This window comes from Danio rerio, chromosome 10 (genome assembly GCF_052040795.2).
Source record: "Danio rerio strain M-AB ecotype USA chromosome 10, GRCz13ab, whole genome shotgun sequence".
Classification (NCBI taxonomy): Eukaryota; Metazoa; Chordata; class Actinopteri; order Cypriniformes; family Danionidae; genus Danio; species Danio rerio.
In genome coordinates, this window is record NC_141030.1 from 47,255,773 (window position 1) to 47,273,728 (window position 17,956).

General features: G+C 40.1%; 1 protein-coding gene across 21 annotated transcripts in view; it reads right to left on the minus strand.

Moving 5' to 3' along the window:
• The window catches only part of edil3b (EGF like and discoidin domains 3b), a 66,841-nt gene that overhangs the window by 3,071 nt on the left and 45,814 nt on the right, over positions 1-17,956 (minus strand). For 2 of the 21 annotated variants that reach the window (XM_087271401.1, XM_087271400.1), the window contains exons 11-13: positions 13,101-13,225; positions 10,786-12,239; positions 8,065-9,207 (exon numbers count right to left, since the gene is read on the minus strand). The exons of 2 other annotated variants lie outside the window; for them this stretch is intronic. In XM_087271401.1, coding sequence (XP_087127527.1) covers positions 12,167-12,239; positions 13,101-13,225 — 198 coding nt within the window. In that variant the 3' untranslated portion in view covers positions 8,065-9,207; positions 10,786-12,166. Of the gene's footprint in view, positions 1-8,064; positions 9,219-10,785; positions 12,251-12,414; positions 13,226-17,956 lie in introns of those variants that run through there. 17 more of the 21 variants (XM_087271418.1, XM_087271411.1, XM_087271414.1 and 14 more) reach the window with 13 other exon arrangements.

Sequence of the window (17,956 nt, forward strand, 5' to 3'; positions counted from 1 at the left end):
TGACTGGAAACTAGCCTGGAAATGGCCAAAACCCCTCTAAAACCAGGCTGGTCAACCAGCTAAAACCAGCCTAGGCTGCTTTAAGCTGTTTTTTTCAGTAGGGTATATACCTCATATGTTTGCATTACTGCAATAAGCTGTTTCTCATTGGCAATGGAATAAAATACAGGGAATATATTTGTGTTTCAATTAACAATAAGAGCAGCTGCTCACTTTGACTTCAGCCTTTATAAGTTCTGTTTAGATCATGATGTTATCTGTCCTGACATACTGTGTGAAAGCATTTGTAAATTTGACTGTAAAATGACATTGTTTTGGTCTTGATTGAGTTTGTTTGTAAAAGATTGAAGTTCAAGCATTTTAAATTGGTGTTAACTGGATGCATTTTGTGTCAAAGCAACAAGAAATGTGTTAATTGTATAGCCTACGAAGATGGATGTGCTAACTGTGTTAAGAGTTTAGGAAACTTGTTAAATCTATTGAAAAAACTGTCATAGCGATTGTAAAAGACTAATTTCAGATGGTCAACTTAAAATACATGAAATATTAAACGATTCCTTAGCACGTTTGTTTTTTAATACTTAAAAAAAATAGTAAACTTACATTTGTTGTTGTTTTTATAGATGCGCATCTTCAAAATCATGTCTATAGTATAAAGTTTACATTCATATTTGTAAAATTATTTTATTTAAATTAATGTTTACATTAAACATTTGCATTTATAGGCGTTATTTTTAACTATAATCAACTGTAAATGACCGAAACTATAATAAGTTCAGCTTTAACATCATAGTGCAGAGCGTTTGTAGTGTTTTGCGTCTTATCTTAAACAGTAAAGGAAGCTGATTGTGTGTTTCCTGGTTTTAATCCCTCCAAGCCTGTTCTTATCAGTAACAGATAAAAGAAACAACAGTTTGAAGAGGCTCCTTTCCCTGTGTCTCCACTTCCTGTCGACGTGAGATAGACGTCCGTCTTTTCCGGTCAGCGGTGTTTGTGTTTGAATGACAACTGAATGAAGAGTATCTGAGCGAACAGAGACGGCACTGTTTACTCTGCGGTAGGACAGTTTATCTCTTTTCTGCAGGACAAACTGCAACTATCCGCATTCTAATGTGCAGATAAGGTCACAATAAACCCTCAGTGCTTTTGTAATGATGTGAAATGTCCAGTAAGGGTCGGTAGTGTTCGTGTTTTTGTGTTGTCGTTGACATTTATGACCGCTAGAGGGCGACATTAATGCAGGTTTATTCAGTCTGCTGTGTTTATTAGTCCAATAAATGACTACTACAGCTGCTGTACAGTAAATAATGTCAGTTTTTTTTAACAGTTTACGTATTTAGTGATTCACAAGTGATTATTTATGGTTGTGAATTGCATTATGGGATGTTGATCTCTGCTCTGTCCACTTTTGATGTTGAAAATTCAAGTTTACTGTTAAACAAAGTGACTCTTTGTGACATTTTAGTAGTTTGAAATAATATGCCCTGCTAAAAATCCAGCTTAAACCAGCCTAGGTTGTTTGGCTGGTTTTACCTGGTTGACCAGCCTGGTTTTAGAGGGGTTTTGGCCATTTCCAGGCTGGTTTCCAGCCATTTCCAGCCTGGTCTTAGCTTGTCAGTCTGGAAAATGACCAGCTAAATCCAGCTAAAACCAGCTTGATCAGCTTGGTTTAAGCTGGTCAAGCTGGTTTTGGCTGGTCATCTCCCAGCCTGACCAGCTAAGACCAGGCTGGAAATGGCCAAAACCCCTCTAAAACCAGCCAACCAGCCTACGCTGGTTTAAGCTGCTTTTTTCAGTAGGGATGTATAAGAATACAAAATATACAACACCAACACCAGACAATATGTCATTTTATTTTAATATTTTTATTGGTCTTTTGTGTGACAACACAAATTAAATATTAAGAGAGGTAAGCAGTAATATATTGTCCATTAGACTATAGGGGATGGGCAGCAATACATTGCATCAAACCATGTCTAGCACATATGAAGAGGAATACACCGGGGCTAAAATGCTATCCTATAGATCCTCTGTCATAGGAACTCCTAGATCTCACTCCCAAGTATCTTTAAATGCGTCAGTAGGATCATCATTCATTTCATTTATTAAATGATGAATAACTGAAATCAAATGTTTATGAGTGGTGTTCAAATCGAGGAAATTATCTATATGTGTGTTTCAGGGGTGGAATATATCACTGTAAACTATTATAAATGTAATTACGACGTCTCTTTTCTGAACTTTTCATGGTTAAAAGTTGTTTGAAGAAAGATTAAGATCCCAAAATAATTCAAAAGCAGAAATAAACAGGGAAAAATTAAAACATGAATCGCATAATACTGAAAACTGCTCATTTATGGATATTTTTTACAGAGTAATTAATAAAAAGGTGCTTTAATTTTTTATAAAATGCTCAGAGATATTAATAGAGAAATGTAGCCGTAATATTGTCTCTTATTTCAGCATCATTGACATATTATTACACTTTTAATCAATGTTTTATTTTTATAACTTATTTTTGGTCTTGATTTTTGATAATTGTAGATCGAATTGTGGTGTATTTGTGTAGTGTTAATTGACTTATTTTATTTTATTTAGTTTTAATAAGCTGAATACTTCAGCTTAAACTAAACAATTTGGCTTAAATATTTTTTATAATAAAAAGTTTATTTTTTTGTGTTGTATTTTTTACATTTTAAAATATTTTTTATATGATTATGTTTTATTATTAATTTTACTTCGTTTTTCTTTGTTATTTTAACTAAATGTTTTCCTAGCAGCTATCTGCATTTAAATAGTTTGATTTTAATTAATTTTTTTATAATTTTATTTGTCTATTGTGTATTTTTATTTTTTTTAAATTAAAACTAACCTTTAACTTAATTATATTTCTATTTTATTTTCTGTTTATTTTTTTATAATAATTATACACTCACCGGCCACTTTATTAGGTACACCTGTCCAACTGCTCATTAAAGCAATTTTCTAATCAGCCAATCACATTACAGCAACTCGATGCATTTAGGCATGTAGACATGTAGAGCATCTCTGAACACACAACACGTCCAACCTTGAGGCGGATGAGCTACAGCAGCAGAAGACCACACCGGGTGCCGCTCCTGTCAGCTAAGAACAGGAAACTGAGGCTACAATTCACACAGACTCACCAAAACTGGACAATAGAAGATTGGAGAAATGTTGCTGCTCTGATGAGTCTCCATTTCTGCTGACACATTCGGATGGTCGGGTCAGAATTTAGCATCAACAACATGAAAGCATGAATCCATCCTGCCTTGTATCAGCGGTTCAGGCTGGTGGTGGTGGTGTAATGGTGTGGGGGAGATTTTCTTGGCACACTTTGGGTCCATTAGTACCAATTGAGCATCGTGTCAATGCCACAGCCTACCTGAGTATTGTTGCTGACCATGTCCATCTCTTTATGAGCACAGTGTACTCTTCTGTCTTGTTTTTATAATGTGCATGTGACATACTGTAAGGTGTCCTTGAGTGCTCTGAAAGGCGCCTATAAATAAAAGGTATTATTATTATTTTTATTATCTTCTGATGGCTACTTCCACCAGGATAACACCATGTCATGAAGCGTGAATCATCTCAGACTGGTTTCTTGAACGTGACAATGAGTTCACTGTACTCAAATGGCCTCCAAAATCACCAGATCTCAATCCAATAGAGCAGCTTTGGGATGTGGTGAACGGGAGATTGGCATCATGGATGTGCAGCCGACAAATCTGAAGCACCTGCGTGATGCTATCATGTCAATATGGAGCAAAACCTCTGAGGAATATTTGCAGTAGCTTGCTGAATCTCTGCCACAAAGGATTAAGGCAGTTCTGAAGGCAAAAGGGGTCCAACACAGTATTAGTAAGGTGTACCTAATAAAGTGGCCGGTGAGTGTTTATAATTTTTTTTCAAATAGGCCTATTTTATTTTTAAATAATGATAATATTACTGGTCAAACTGCTTATTATAGCTACATTAGCACAAAATAAGTCACATTTAAAGCAATTAAAACCCTGCTTTTAATTAAAGCTAATCTAAATGAACCACTTTACCTCATTTCAGCCATTAATGCAGGAAATTATCAGCATGTCTGAATGTATAAGATGACAAAAGTGAAATGCACCCCAATCAGAGAGCATACATACAGCAGAGGTTTGCAGATTCAGCATCAGATGTGTTGAGATCCGTGTGTGTGTGTTCTTCATGCTGACATTATCAGCAGAAGCTGAAGATCTGCTCATGCATTTTTCATGTGTTTGGGCTCTGAGGAAGAAGAGCCTGTGAGATCTGCTGGACTGTGTTTCATCGCTTCAGACGCCTGCGAGTTCATGTCCGCATCTGAACTCAACACACGTTCGCTCTGTTGCACTTTCATTGAAATCACTTTCTCATCTGGCTTGAGGAGAGTGTTTGAGGGACAATAATCCAAATAAATCCAGATCAAGCTCACTGGAATTAGAGTTCAAGTATGATTCGCCCTTCTGTGAATGGTTTTTTCCTTCATCAAATCTCTCTCAAATGATGTTGAACAGATTCAGGAAATTTTCACAGTATTTCCTCTAATATTTGTTCTTCTGGAGAAAGTCTTATTTGTTTTATTTTGGCTAGAATTTAAGCAGTATTTAATAGTTTTAAAACCAAATTAAGGTTAATATTAGAAAATCAACTCTTTCAATAATTTTTTTGGACTTTGCTGTGGTATGATTTGTATTATAGCCTATACAGGGCTCGAAATTAACTTTTTTACTTGGTAGCACCGGTGCTCCCAACTTCAAATATTTAGGAGCACCAAAAAAATTTTAGGAGCACCAGAAAAAATTTAGGAGCACCCACCAAAAATGAATGAGCACCGCTGCAAATTGTTTTTTAAGGGATTTATTGTATTTTAAAACAACATTAATAGGACTGACAAAAACTAGAAACAACTATCTAACTAATGCTGCGAAGACATTGATATTTGTGTGCAATAATTCCAAAATGAATGTCTAATAATAAGGCCATAGAATATTAATGATGATAAAAAATGACAATAATAGTAATGAATTCCATTTCTCATTATGATACTGCCTTGAATGTGCATGAATGTGCATGAATGTCTGCTATAAAAAGTCTGTTACTTTATGAAAAATAATTGTATAGTTTGCATCAAACAAAAATGAAGCATTGCAGTAAGAAATATTGATTTTGTACTGCTGTTTTTTTATGCATGTCAGTTTAATAAATAATATTTCTGCTACAAAACAAACAAAAGATTATAATAAATCATTCAATTCAATGATGAAAGCTGCAAAGCAGTCATCAGTAAATAAATAAAAAAATAATATACACCTCAAAAAAGAATAGACAAAAGAAAGCAAGTAAAGTCTCACTTCTATCACTCTTTAAAAGTTTTGGTTTCAGTTTGTGTCAATTTAACTGTTCAGTCTGAGATGATCTTCATTTTTCTGTGTTTGTGGAAAAGCAGGCGAGTCAGCCGACCCAATTTATGAGCAGGCAGAGCAGGATTCTTGCGCTAACCATCGGCGCAATACCGGTCTTTGTTGCAGTTTCAGTGTAAACTTAGTAAAGGCGAGCTCCTTTGGCGATGATATGTACAGTATTAGATTTGACTTTTAGCGGACATTTGCGCTGAACACGCAGTGAATGCAACGCATGGAGATTCGGGCACCTTCTCCAAGAAGCGCGTACTCAATTGATCTCAGCTGGCGGATCATTATTCACCACGTGACGTGTCATGATCGCTTTCATCTGCGCCTCAACTTTAGGTGGGGTTTGCAAACCTGTGTGCTTTAAGTTTTTACTCTTCAGCCGTTTGCATTTCCCGTGGTCATAAAAGCTCCTTCCCTGTCATCTGACAGCGGAATACCTTGAGTGATTGACAGCTAATATGAACCAATATAGCGGCAGGGAAGAGCGATTCAGCACGTTTTTACAAAAAATCAAAACAGGTCGCACTACAACCATTATCTGCAGTCGCACTAATGCGCCCAAATATATCATGAGGTCGCATAGATTAATTTTCGGGCGCATATGCGAGCAAAATGGTCGCAATTTCGAGCCCTGCTATATATGCACTAATAAACTAGTCAAATGAATGAATTAATTAAATAAATTAAATGTCAGTATTGCTTTTACTCAAAAAAAAATATCACTAGGTTTTGACAAATATTTTATAAAATAAAATGAGCCTTTTTCATAATTTCAGCCATGGGCCGTTATGATCCAGTTATGTGTTTGACATTTATGAGGCTGTGTAACATTGTTTCTGTGTTTTTGTTCTCGGTGAAAGCTGTAAAATCACATGTACATCAGTATTCACAGCCTTTGTTTTGAAGCTCTAAATTGAGCTCAGCTACATTCTGTTTCCACTGATCATTCTTGAGATGTTTCAGCAGCTTCATTGGAGTTCACCTGTGCTCAATTCAGCTGATTGGACATGATCTGAAAAGGCATACACCTGTCTATATAAGCTTCCAGGGTTGACAGTGCATGTCAAAGCACAAACCAAGCATGAAGACAAAGGAATTGATTCGAGGCACAAGGCTGGGGAAGGTTACAGAAACATTTCTGCTGCTCTGAAAGTTCCAGTGAGCACAGCGGCCTCCATCATCCACAAGTGGAAGATGTTTAACCACCAGGACTCTTCCTAGAGCTGGCCGGCCATCTCAGCTGAGTGATCGGGGAAGAAGAGCTATAGTAAGGGATGTGATCAATAACCCGATGGTCACTCTGTCTGAGCTCCAGCGCTCTTCTGAGGAGAGAGGAGAACCTTACAGAAGGACAACCATCTGTGCAGCAATCCACCAATGAGACCTGTATGGTAGAGCGGCCAGACAGAAGACACTCCCCGCCTGGAATTGCCAAAAGGCATCTGAAGGACTCTCAGACCATCAGAAACTAAACTCTCTGGTCTGATGAGACTCAAACTGAACTGTTTGGAGTGAACGCCAGGCGTTATGTTTGGAGAACAGCAGGCAGCGCTCATCACCTGGCTAATAGCATTCCTACAGTGAAGCATAGTGAAGTTGGCATCATGCTGTGGGGATGTGTTTCAGCAGCAGGAACTGGAAGACTAGTCAGGATAGAGGGAAAGATGAATGCAGCAATGTACAGAGACATCCTGAATGAAGACCTGCTGCAGAGTGCTCTTGACCTCAGACTGGGGCGACGCTTCATCTTCCAGCAGGACAATGACCCAAAGCACTGCCAAAACATCAATGGAGATGCTTCACAACAACTCGGTGAATGTCCTTGAGTGGCCCAGCCAGAGCCCAGACCTAAATCCTATTGAACATCTCTGGAGAGATCTGAAAATGGCTGTACACTGCTGCTTCCCATATGACCTGATAGAGATTGAGAGGTCATGCAAAGAGGAATGGGCAACAATTCCCAAAGACAGGAGTGCCAAGCTTGAGGCATCATATTCAACAAGCCTTGAGGCTGTAATTACTGGCAAAGGTGCATCAACAAAGTATTGAGCAAAGCCTGTGCATACTGATGTACATGTGATTTACAGCTTTTTAATTTTTAATGAATTTGCAGCAATTTTAAAAACTCTTTTTTTCTCATTGTCATTATGGGGGATTGTGTGTGGAATGTTGAGGAAACAAATTAATTTAATCCATTTTGGAATAAGGCTGCAACATGTGGAAAAAGTGAAGTGCTGTCAATACTTTCCGTATGCACTGTATGTGGTTAATTTCAATTTTTATCTGCTCTAAAATATTGTATAAATCGCAAAAATACGGACTTTCCTTTGTCTTCCATTGAGTTTTTTTTTAAACTTCCTGCCCTCCATGTGAATTCTGTGCATCACCCAGAACTAAAACAATAATTATTAGGGGCTAATAACTTAGACTTCAGCTGTACAGTACATTAAGCCTATTCTCCAGTAGTTTATGTGCATGCAGTGTGCTTGTGGAGTGATTGTGAGCTCGAGGTCAGGCTGTGGTTATTGAAAGTAAAAGCATCAGCAAAAAACACAGAACAGAACAGCAAATAAATGTGCATATACATATTCATCAGACTCTTGAATTGCTCAAGAACAGTCTCACAGTTTTGTTTTTTATTTTTAAAATGAGCATTAAGGGTTCAGTAATACCACAGTACATCATTTGATAACTGTCCAGTGTGTACTGCGATGAAGAAATACAAAGCTTTTATACATATGATTATACCAAACTGCTCTTGCTCTATTATATTTACAAGTTCTCCAAAAAAAAAAAAACAACCACTACAAAAGAAAAGCGTCTCGTATTTTCGTTTATACAAGTTTTGTGATGAGGCCTGTCACAATAATCAATATATGGACTGATCGCACAACACATGGACATGAGCTCGATCATTTTTGGTGATGCAATATCTATCGCCCATATATAAAAACCAATTCATTTTAGCTGATTGTGCAACATCTCTATCTCTATTGGAGGTGTCGGTGTCAGTACGGTTAATAAACACTGTAGTATTTACTATAAATGACTGTAGTATATTCTCATGTGGGTGTCTGACGACTGAAAATAGATCTGCTAGCAGATCTCACAGCCTCTGTTACTCTTTACCTGCACTTTTGTGTTCACATCTATTATTATTATTATTTATTTAGGATATGTGTTTTCACATTCTGACTCCAATGCCTCATGATTAAACTGTTCAAATGACTATAATTAAATTAAAGAATTAAATATGATGTGTTCTTTGGAGGAGTGTACTTGCATTGTGATGATGTTATATTGTCATTGTGGCATTATATAATGAGTGGTATATATTTTGGTGGTATGGATTTGATCAACTGGTCTCTGAATGCGATCTTCTGCAGGGACGTTTGCAGCTGGATACGTGATGCACGGGTGGGAGAAGTTGCTCCTCCTCTGTCTGTCTGCTCTGGAGGGTTTTGAAGATTTCCACCTATTCGGAACTTTCATAACAGGGTTTCTGCTGATGGGCTTATGCGGGGTCCTGGGGTATCGACGATTGATGAAAGCGGGCAGTGCTGCCCCACCAGGCTGGCCGGTTTGATTGAAACTGATGGGCAGGATCGCTAATAATCAGACTGCAATATTAGATCGCAAATTGGAAAACATCGGTGTGAAACTAGCGGCTTTGCAACAACATTTAGCCAGATCTGGAGACGTTAAATATCTGTGAAATTGGCAGTTATTGACCTAAAGTTGAAGTACTTTTTCTACTCTTTCCGCTCGCTTGTTTTTTGTTTTTTTCCTGCAAGATAAAAAAGCTTGCATCCAATCAGCTCGCAGTAAAAAAAACAAGCCAAGCCCACTGTTTTCTTAATATTCAGTTTCTCTAGTAGTAAATACAGTCGCAGCTTCTGGTTCATGTGGACTTTAAGTACCAGTTCTCACTATTAACTGGTGTTTTATGACATGACTACTATTAAGAGTTGATTAGTACTAATGAAGTACATAATCTGCAAGATCTTAAGCTATATCTTTGACACTGGCATCAAAATATAAACTTGCGATTGCGAGATATGGTGATGTGCAAACTTAAATTGTCAGAATTGGAAACCTATGAACTCACTATTGTAAGAAATAAATGTTCAAAAACTAAGGGCCCTATCGTACACCCGGTGCAATAAGGTGCAGGGCGTGTTTGGCACGATTTGTTGCTATTTTCAGAAAAGCGCAACAGTAATTTTTATGTTTTGCTCCACGTTTAAATAGTAAATCCATTTGCACCACTTTGTGGACTCATGGGTGTGCTGGAGGTGTGCTAAGGTCCATTGTTGGTGCATTGCTATTTTGAGGAACTGAAATAGACTGCGTCATTGACCAACTTAAAGCTCTCAAATCCAGCAGAGCGCTTTAGTTATGCACCTATGCAGGTTCAAACGCTTACGCACTGCTGAATACCAAAGACTACACAATACGTATGACTTGTATCTTTTTGAATGGAAAAAGTGTAATGGTCAATGTGGTGAATAAAGTTCGCCTTCTAGTACAGGAGCCAATCATCGATCACTATATGGTCAATAAAGTCCGCCTTCTAGTACGGGAGCCAATCATCTTTCACTATATGGTCAATAAAGTCCGCCTTCTAGTACGGGAGCCAATCATCTTTCACTATATGGTCAATAAAGTCCGCCTTCTAGTACGGGAGCCAATCATCTTTCACTATATGGTCAATAAAGTTCGCCTTCTGGTATGGGTGCCAATCATCGATCACTATATGGTGAGTAAAGTCCGCCTTCTAGTACAGGAGCCAATCATCGATCACTATATGGTGAGTAAAGTCCGCCTTCTAGTACAGGAGCCAATCATCGATCACTATATGGTGAGTAAAGTCCGCCTTCTAGTACGGGAGCCAATCATCTTTCACTATATGGTCAATAAAGTTCGCCTTCTGGTATGGGAGCCAATCATCGATCACTATATGGTGAGTAAAGTCCGCCTTCTAGTACAGGAGCCAATCATCGATCACTATATGGTGAGTAAAGTCCGCCTTCTAGTACAGGAGCCAATCATCGATCACTATATGGTCAATAAAGTTCGCCTTCTGGTATGGGAGCCAATCATCGATCACTATATGGTCAATAAAGTTCGCCTTCTGGTATGGGAGCCAATCATCGATCACTATATGGTCAATAAAGTTCGCCTTCTAGTACAGGAGCCAATCATCGATCACTATATGGTCAATAAAGTTCGCCTTCTAGTACAGGAGCCAATCATCGATCACTATATGGTAAATAAAGTCCGCCTTCTAATACAGGCACTAATCATCAATTGCAATATGGCGAATAAAGCCCACCTGTTTTTTTTTTTTTTCCTCTAAGATAGCCTCAAGAAGAGAAAAACAACTTCTCCCGGATAGCAAGATAAGGAGATGCTCTGAAATTCCTGCTCCCTGTCAAGAACACCTGTTAGACTCTACAGGCTTACACACGCATACACAGCTACAGATAGACAATCACCACCTAGCCCCTCATCCTACGCCTTCATGTGCTTTCACCCACTGGAGGGGGTAGGGGGGTCTGTGACCAGCGCCTCCATGGCTGCAGGACCCGATGGCTGCCCGCCCTCATCGGACTATATCCACATCCCCTGTTCCCATCCCCTGTGGTGATGTCATGTCTTGTCTGTGTGTTTGTGTTTGATTGCTGGGGCTCTCTTTTTTCCCCTGTTCTCTCCCTGCCCTAATTCAAGAGCAAGGCGAGAGGGAGTTTCCTCTCCTGATATGTATCTTACTTCCTTTTTCTAAGTGCTACCTCCTGTGACCTGTCTTCCCCTGAAAATTGTGATGTTTGTGTATGGTCGGGGGGTTTTATTTCACTATACGAAAGTGTATGTGACAAATAAAGGCCTGGTTTAATTTGATTTGAATATATCCTACAACGAACAATGGATATCGTGACAGACCTATTATGATGCAATTCTGAGTAAAAGTTGAAATTCGCTATAATCTGTGATCCAATAGTTTAGTTTTAACTTTTGGATTTGTCATATACTGAATGCTGTTCTACGTGTAGATGTGAGATCTCGGCAGGGCCGGAGCAAGCTGAACTGCCGCTCTAGGCAGAGGACGATCACGCCGCCCTCAACCCCAATGTGAAAACGAAAGTGACCGGTTATGAAAATTAAGTGAGGTGTCGTGGACCTCTATTCTGCCACCCTATGCGCTGAAATAACTGAGGACGCGCGGGTGTCGTGGACCACTAATCTGCCGCCCTACACGCGTATTTAACTGAGGAGACGCGGGTGCTGATGGAGGTGTCTCTGACGCCGCCCTCTCTATTCTGTCGCCTATGTGCGAATATATCTGAGGACGCGGGTGGTGAGGGAGGTGTTGCGGACGCTGCCCTCTCTATACTGCTGCCCTAGACGGCTGCCTAGGTCGCCTCTATGGACGCGCCGGCCCTGCATCTCGGGGTAAGATGTGCCACTCAATGTTTTTTTTTCTTATTTTATTGTAGAAAAGTGACCAACTGCAGAAAAAATATTTTGAATATTAGTGTTTGGAAAATTAGTCTATTGTTTATTTGTGTTTGTGTCTTTATTATTAGAAATATTTGCCTTATTATTATTAGAAATTCAAATATTTTCATGCAATATGTTCGGAATCGGGCGAGGCAGTGGCGCGGTAGGTAGTGCTGTCGCCTCACAGCAAGAAGGTCGCTGGGTCGTAGGTTCGATCATCGGCTCAGCTGGCGTTTCTGTGTGGAGTTTGCATGTTCTCCCTGCCTTCGCGTGGGTTTCCTCCGGGTGCTCCGGTTTCCCTCACAGTCCAAAGACATGCAGTACAGGTGAATTGGGTAGGCTAAATTGTCCGTAGTGGATGAGTGTGTGTGTGAATGTGTGTGTAAATGTTTCCCAGAGATGGGTTGTGGCTGCAAGGGCATCCGCTGCGTAAAAACTTGCAGGATAAGTTGGCTGTGGCGACCCCGGATTAATATAGGGACTAAGCCGACAAGAAAATGAATGAATGAATGTTCGGAATCACGTTGGCTTAGTGGTTAGCACTGCTGTCTCACAGCAAGAAAGTCACTGGTTTGAGTCCCGGCTGGGTCCCCTATAGCGCATGTGTTTGGACTGTGGGGGAAACCGGAGCACCCGGAGGAAACCCATACCAACATGGGGAGAAAATGCAAACTCCACACAGAAACACCAACTAACCCAGCCGAGACTCGAACCAGCGACCTTCTTGCTGTAAGGCGACAGTGCTAAAGTTGTGAGGAAAAAAAAAAATCTGAATTGCTATGTCATATCTTTGAAAGTGGCTTCAAAATATAAATTGCAGTTGCGAGATATTGTAATATACAAACGTAAAATGGTGAACGAATTTGGAAACCTACGAACTCACTATAGAACAAACTCGAACTCAAAAACTACATTACTTCCCTTAGAATTTAGAGAAGAAAGCCTTAATCAAAACAGTCTTCAATAGCAGTGTGTATACGTGGCTTTACAATGGACTTTGCCCATCGGCAGTAACATTTACCAGTCATCACAATCATCATTAAAACAATCATCGACTGTAATCAGAATCCTCCTCCTCCGCTTTTGAGTCAGCATCCTTGAGAGATCAGCGTTAGAAATGTTTTTCACTGTTCCTCCGGACATCCCAGCAGCTCCATCCGTACGGTGATCCGTCCATACCACGACCAGGGAAGAATCCGGACAAACCGGGCGTAAATCGGCGGATCGATCACGTTCTTTCTGTGCGTCTCGTTGTCAAAGTTTCCCTGGAAGATCTGCCGATGACAGAAGAAAACCTTAAGGTAACACTGCAGATTAAAGTACACATGAAATCAATTATTAACCGTATTGATTTAGTTAGCTTACAGTGCTAGTTGTGTGCTGAACAATTCATCTGCGCAGGTCATTAAGACAAAAATAATGGTTTGCTCTTATCATGTTTAATTGAAATCTGAAAATGCACTTGCTGTTTGTTTTCAGTTCAATGCTCAGATTAGGTCTGTCTGAGGTATTGGACGTGGTTAACATACTTCCCCACCTTTCTGAATGAAACGCCTACTTTACTACATCCAATCAGCTCGCAGTTAAAAAACGAGCCACGCCCACTGTTTTCTTAATATTCAGTTTCTCTAGTAGTAAATACAGTCGCAGCTTCTGGTTCATGTGGACTTTAAGTACCAGTTCTCACTATTAACTGGTGTTTTATGACATGACTACTATTAAGAGTTGATTAGTACTAATGAAGTACATAATCTGCAAGATCTTATGCTATATCTTTGACACTGGCATCAAAATATAAACTTGCGATTGCGAGATATGGTGATGTGCAAACTTAAATTGTCAGAATTGGAAACCTATGAACTCACTATTGTAAGAAATAAATGTTCAAAAAGTAAGGGCCCTATCGTACACCCGGTGCAATAAGGTGCAGGGCGTGTTTGGCACGATTTGTTGCTATTTTCAGACCAGCGCAACAGTAATTTTTATGTTTTTCGCCACGTTTAAATAGTAAATCCATTTGCACCACTTTGTGGACTCATGGGTGTGCTGGAGGTGTGCTAAGGTCCATTGTTGGTGCATTGCTATTTTGAGGAACTGAAATAGGCCGCGTCATTGACCAACTAAAAGCTCTCAAGTCCAGCAGAGCGCTTTAGTTATGCACCTATGCAGGTTCAAACGCTTACGCACTGCTGAATACCAAAGACTACACAATACGTATGACTTGTATCTTTTTGAATGAAAAAAGTGTAATGGTCAGTGTGGTGAATAAAGTTCGCATTCTAGTACAGGAGCTAATCATCGATCACTATATGGTCAATAAAGTCCGCCTTCTTGTACAGGAGCCAATCATCGATCACTATATGGTCAATAAAGTCCGCCTTCTTGTACAGGAGCCAATCATCGATCACTATATGGTCAATAAAGTCCGCCTTCTAGTACAGGAGCCAATCATCGATCACTATATGGTGAGTAAAGTTCGCCTTCTAGTACAGGAGCCAATCATCGATCACTATGTGGTCAATAAAGTCCGCCTTCTTGCACAGGAGCCAATCATTGATCACTATATGGTAAATAAAGTCCGCCTTCTTGCACAGGAGCCAATCATTGATCACTATATGGTCAATAAAGTTCGCCTTCTGGTATGGGAGCCAATCATCGATCACTATATGGTGAGTAAAGTCCGCCTTCTAGTACAGGAGCCAATCATCGATCACTATATGGTGAGTAAAGTTCGCCTTCTAGTACAGGAGCCAATCATCGATCACTATATGGTGAATAAAGTTCGCCTTCTAGTACAGGAGCCAATCATCGATCACTATATGGTGAGTAAAGTTCGCCTTCTAGTACAGGAGCCAATCATCGATCACTATATGGTGAATAAAGCCCACCTTCGAGTACAGGAGCCAATCATCGATTCCTATAGACTGACGATGCTCCGGGGAGGGGCTCGGACCAGACATGTGTTTCTGCAGATTTTGTGTGATTTAGAAATGAAACTAAAGACACAGTTGTTGTTTAATTGTATTGGTGATTATTAATATGAAATTCAATCGTAAGCTTGGCAAGCAGTTTTGAATTTGATGTTTTCCCCAATCAAACAGAATGCCCGAGCCTACTGCCCGAGAGGCAATTTAAAAGATGGCCACCGAGTGAAATGGCTTGGATGTAACTCAGTTTTCTGACCACACTTCATTATTACTGTTCATTTATTCCTTTGCAGGAGACTAGAACTGAATTTAGAAATAGTTTTAAAGGCAATTCTTTGCGCTTAACAAATGAAATTAAATATGTGGGCTAATGGATGTGTTCAGTGAAGTGAGTTTCCACCGTTTCCTCACTCCACCAAAGTAAAGAAGTAAAGAGTGAAAGTAAAGAGGCTGAATGGAGGAGACTCGTTCTTTATCCTCGTGCTGCAGATGCTCTGCTTAACTGTTTTCTCGCTAATTGAAGCGTTCAGTTTTTCCACTTATAAAGTCTGCCATGTAAATTGCAAATGCGCCATGGCACGACACAACTGACTCTTAAAGGGAATGTGAGATAAGACTCTGATTGGTTTAATGTAGGTTTTGCTCAAAACACACCCAGATCTCATAAAGAGAACAAGCACAGCCCTGTTAGACCATGCGCCGGGGCGCAAAGTGTATTTATCTGTCCTTAGAATAGCAAAAGTTGATTCAGACATGCTCTTAATGCTTTTGCAACATTCGTTTTAGACTTTGCACCTTGATCATTAAAATAGAGCTCAATGCTTTTTTATTACACTAATATGAAATTGTTCAGAGGTTAGATTAACAGAAAATATCAGCTTAGCTTATCTAAAGAAACCTCAGAGTTCCCCTCAGAGATTATTTCTCATAAGCTCTTGCTTCAGTTGTATCAGTTTGTTTGGCATCTCAACCGATTTGCATCCATTTTAACCGCTTCATCATCACATGTCCACTATGGGGTCTGTTCAATGCTTAATTCTGATTGGCGGATGAACACTCCATAATAATGTGCTGTTATTTTCAGGTAAACACATACCACTATTATTACCGTTTAATTATTTCACAGCTAGATGCTAATGGTCTAATCTGATTCAATGATCTATGCTAAGCTAAGCTAAACATGCTTCTGTCGGATCTGGTTATATTTCTGTTGAATGCTTGATTTTGATTGGCCGTTGACGGTTCGTTCTAACATGTGCTGTTATTGGTAGATAAACACACAGGTAAAGTAGTTCCGGCAGGTTTTGAGCGCACTCCAGCTCTACATCACTACGCTGAATGATTTGAATTATTTCTCAGCCACAACAATCAGAAATCACATCAAAACAAAACAGATAGCTTTGGAGGAGATGTGTAAGAAACGAGTGCTACACACGGGAGCAGTTTGAGGATAAAAACCCGACAAATGTCTCAAATACAACATTTAAACAGGGGCTGCATCTGAGGAGACCAGAAGATAAGCAGAATATTGCTCTCCAGGCCATGCATTGTTTTTTTTCTCATAGTTCAATGGCCCGTTGTAAATTATCCCTTATATACCGAATCAGTAGCACTGTCACGATTACCAGCAATTATTCACAATAACCATGGACTACAAATCCGCCATTTCTGGACTACATTCTCATACATGCACTCCGCTCACACTCACACATGCTTCCTCATCTAGACTGATTACACTTACACCACCTGAGGATTGTCAGAGACTGATTGCACACACTATTTAAGCAGCACACTCATTCACTCCCCTTGCTGAGTCTTGTTAACTGTATAGTAGCACTACAGCGCGTTTTCCTTGTCTTGTTTCTCCGTGTTTTGACCTCAGCCTTGTTTACCTTTTGTCTCCGTCTGCCGCCTGCCTTCTGACCTCTTGCCTGTTATTCAACTACGATTCTGGACTGTCTCCATATACCTGTTTGACCCTGTGTTGACCATCGCTTGCCTGACTTTGAACTAACCTGCATTTGGATCCAAACTTCTGTTGTTAGTGTCACTCCCTGTGATTACAAGCACGTTCTGATGTCATTCAGAAGTGCAGAATGATGTGGCGGTGAAGTAGGCCATATAAAGCAGGCGTTTGGCTTTCATACACCCTTTAACCTGCGCTCTTATTATAGCTCTCGCTCACAGATTAATCCTCTGAGAGAATCTATTCCAGCATCTCTTATCAGCGCTGTCAGAATACATCACCAGCCCTACACCACTACCAACCTCCAGTGACCTCACAATGTGTGTGTTTAGAGGACAAACTTTGTCTCTTTCTCTGTGTGAGTGTGCAGGAGTAGCTATACTTGAGGGCTCGCCACAGCAGAATGAAACGCCAACTTATTTAGCATATCGACTTCCATAGTAGAAACAAAAATACTATGGAGGCCGATTTATTTGTATTTTTTTCAAACATTATTCAGAATATCTTATAGCAGTGGTTCTCAAACTGTGGTACGTGTACCACTAGTGGTACGCAGTAGAGATCTGCGCAAGACTAAATTTTGAATCCCGCCCGCACCCGCCAGGTTTTAGCCTGCTAAGACTGCTCCTGCTTATATTAAGAATTTATTGTCCCGCTGCCCGACCCGCCGCGCCCGATCCCGCTAAAGAGCGGGGGAGAACAAAACTGAAAATCCCCCAGCTATACAGTCCAGACAGCCAAGCTGTTTGTATAAACACAGCACCAAGCACACACACACACAGACAAATCTCTCTCTCATACGCGCGCGCACTAACACACACACACACACAAGCACCAAGCAGACACACAGGCGTTTGCTGTTATATCAACTCAAAGGCTTGTAATACCATGTATCAAGTACCAATGTAATACCAAAAGGTTTTATAAAAAGGTATATAAATACTGTGTCGCGCCAGATTGATTCGGGCCGGAATCGGGCAGTGAGTCCACAAGCATCCAGAGTCCGGCAGCCGGAGCCGGGCTGAGTGGTAAGTCTCTGGCAGGCGAGAATCTAGCCGGAACTGGCCCGAGTGTATTTTGCTATCTGGGAAATCTCTCTCTCTCTCTCTCTC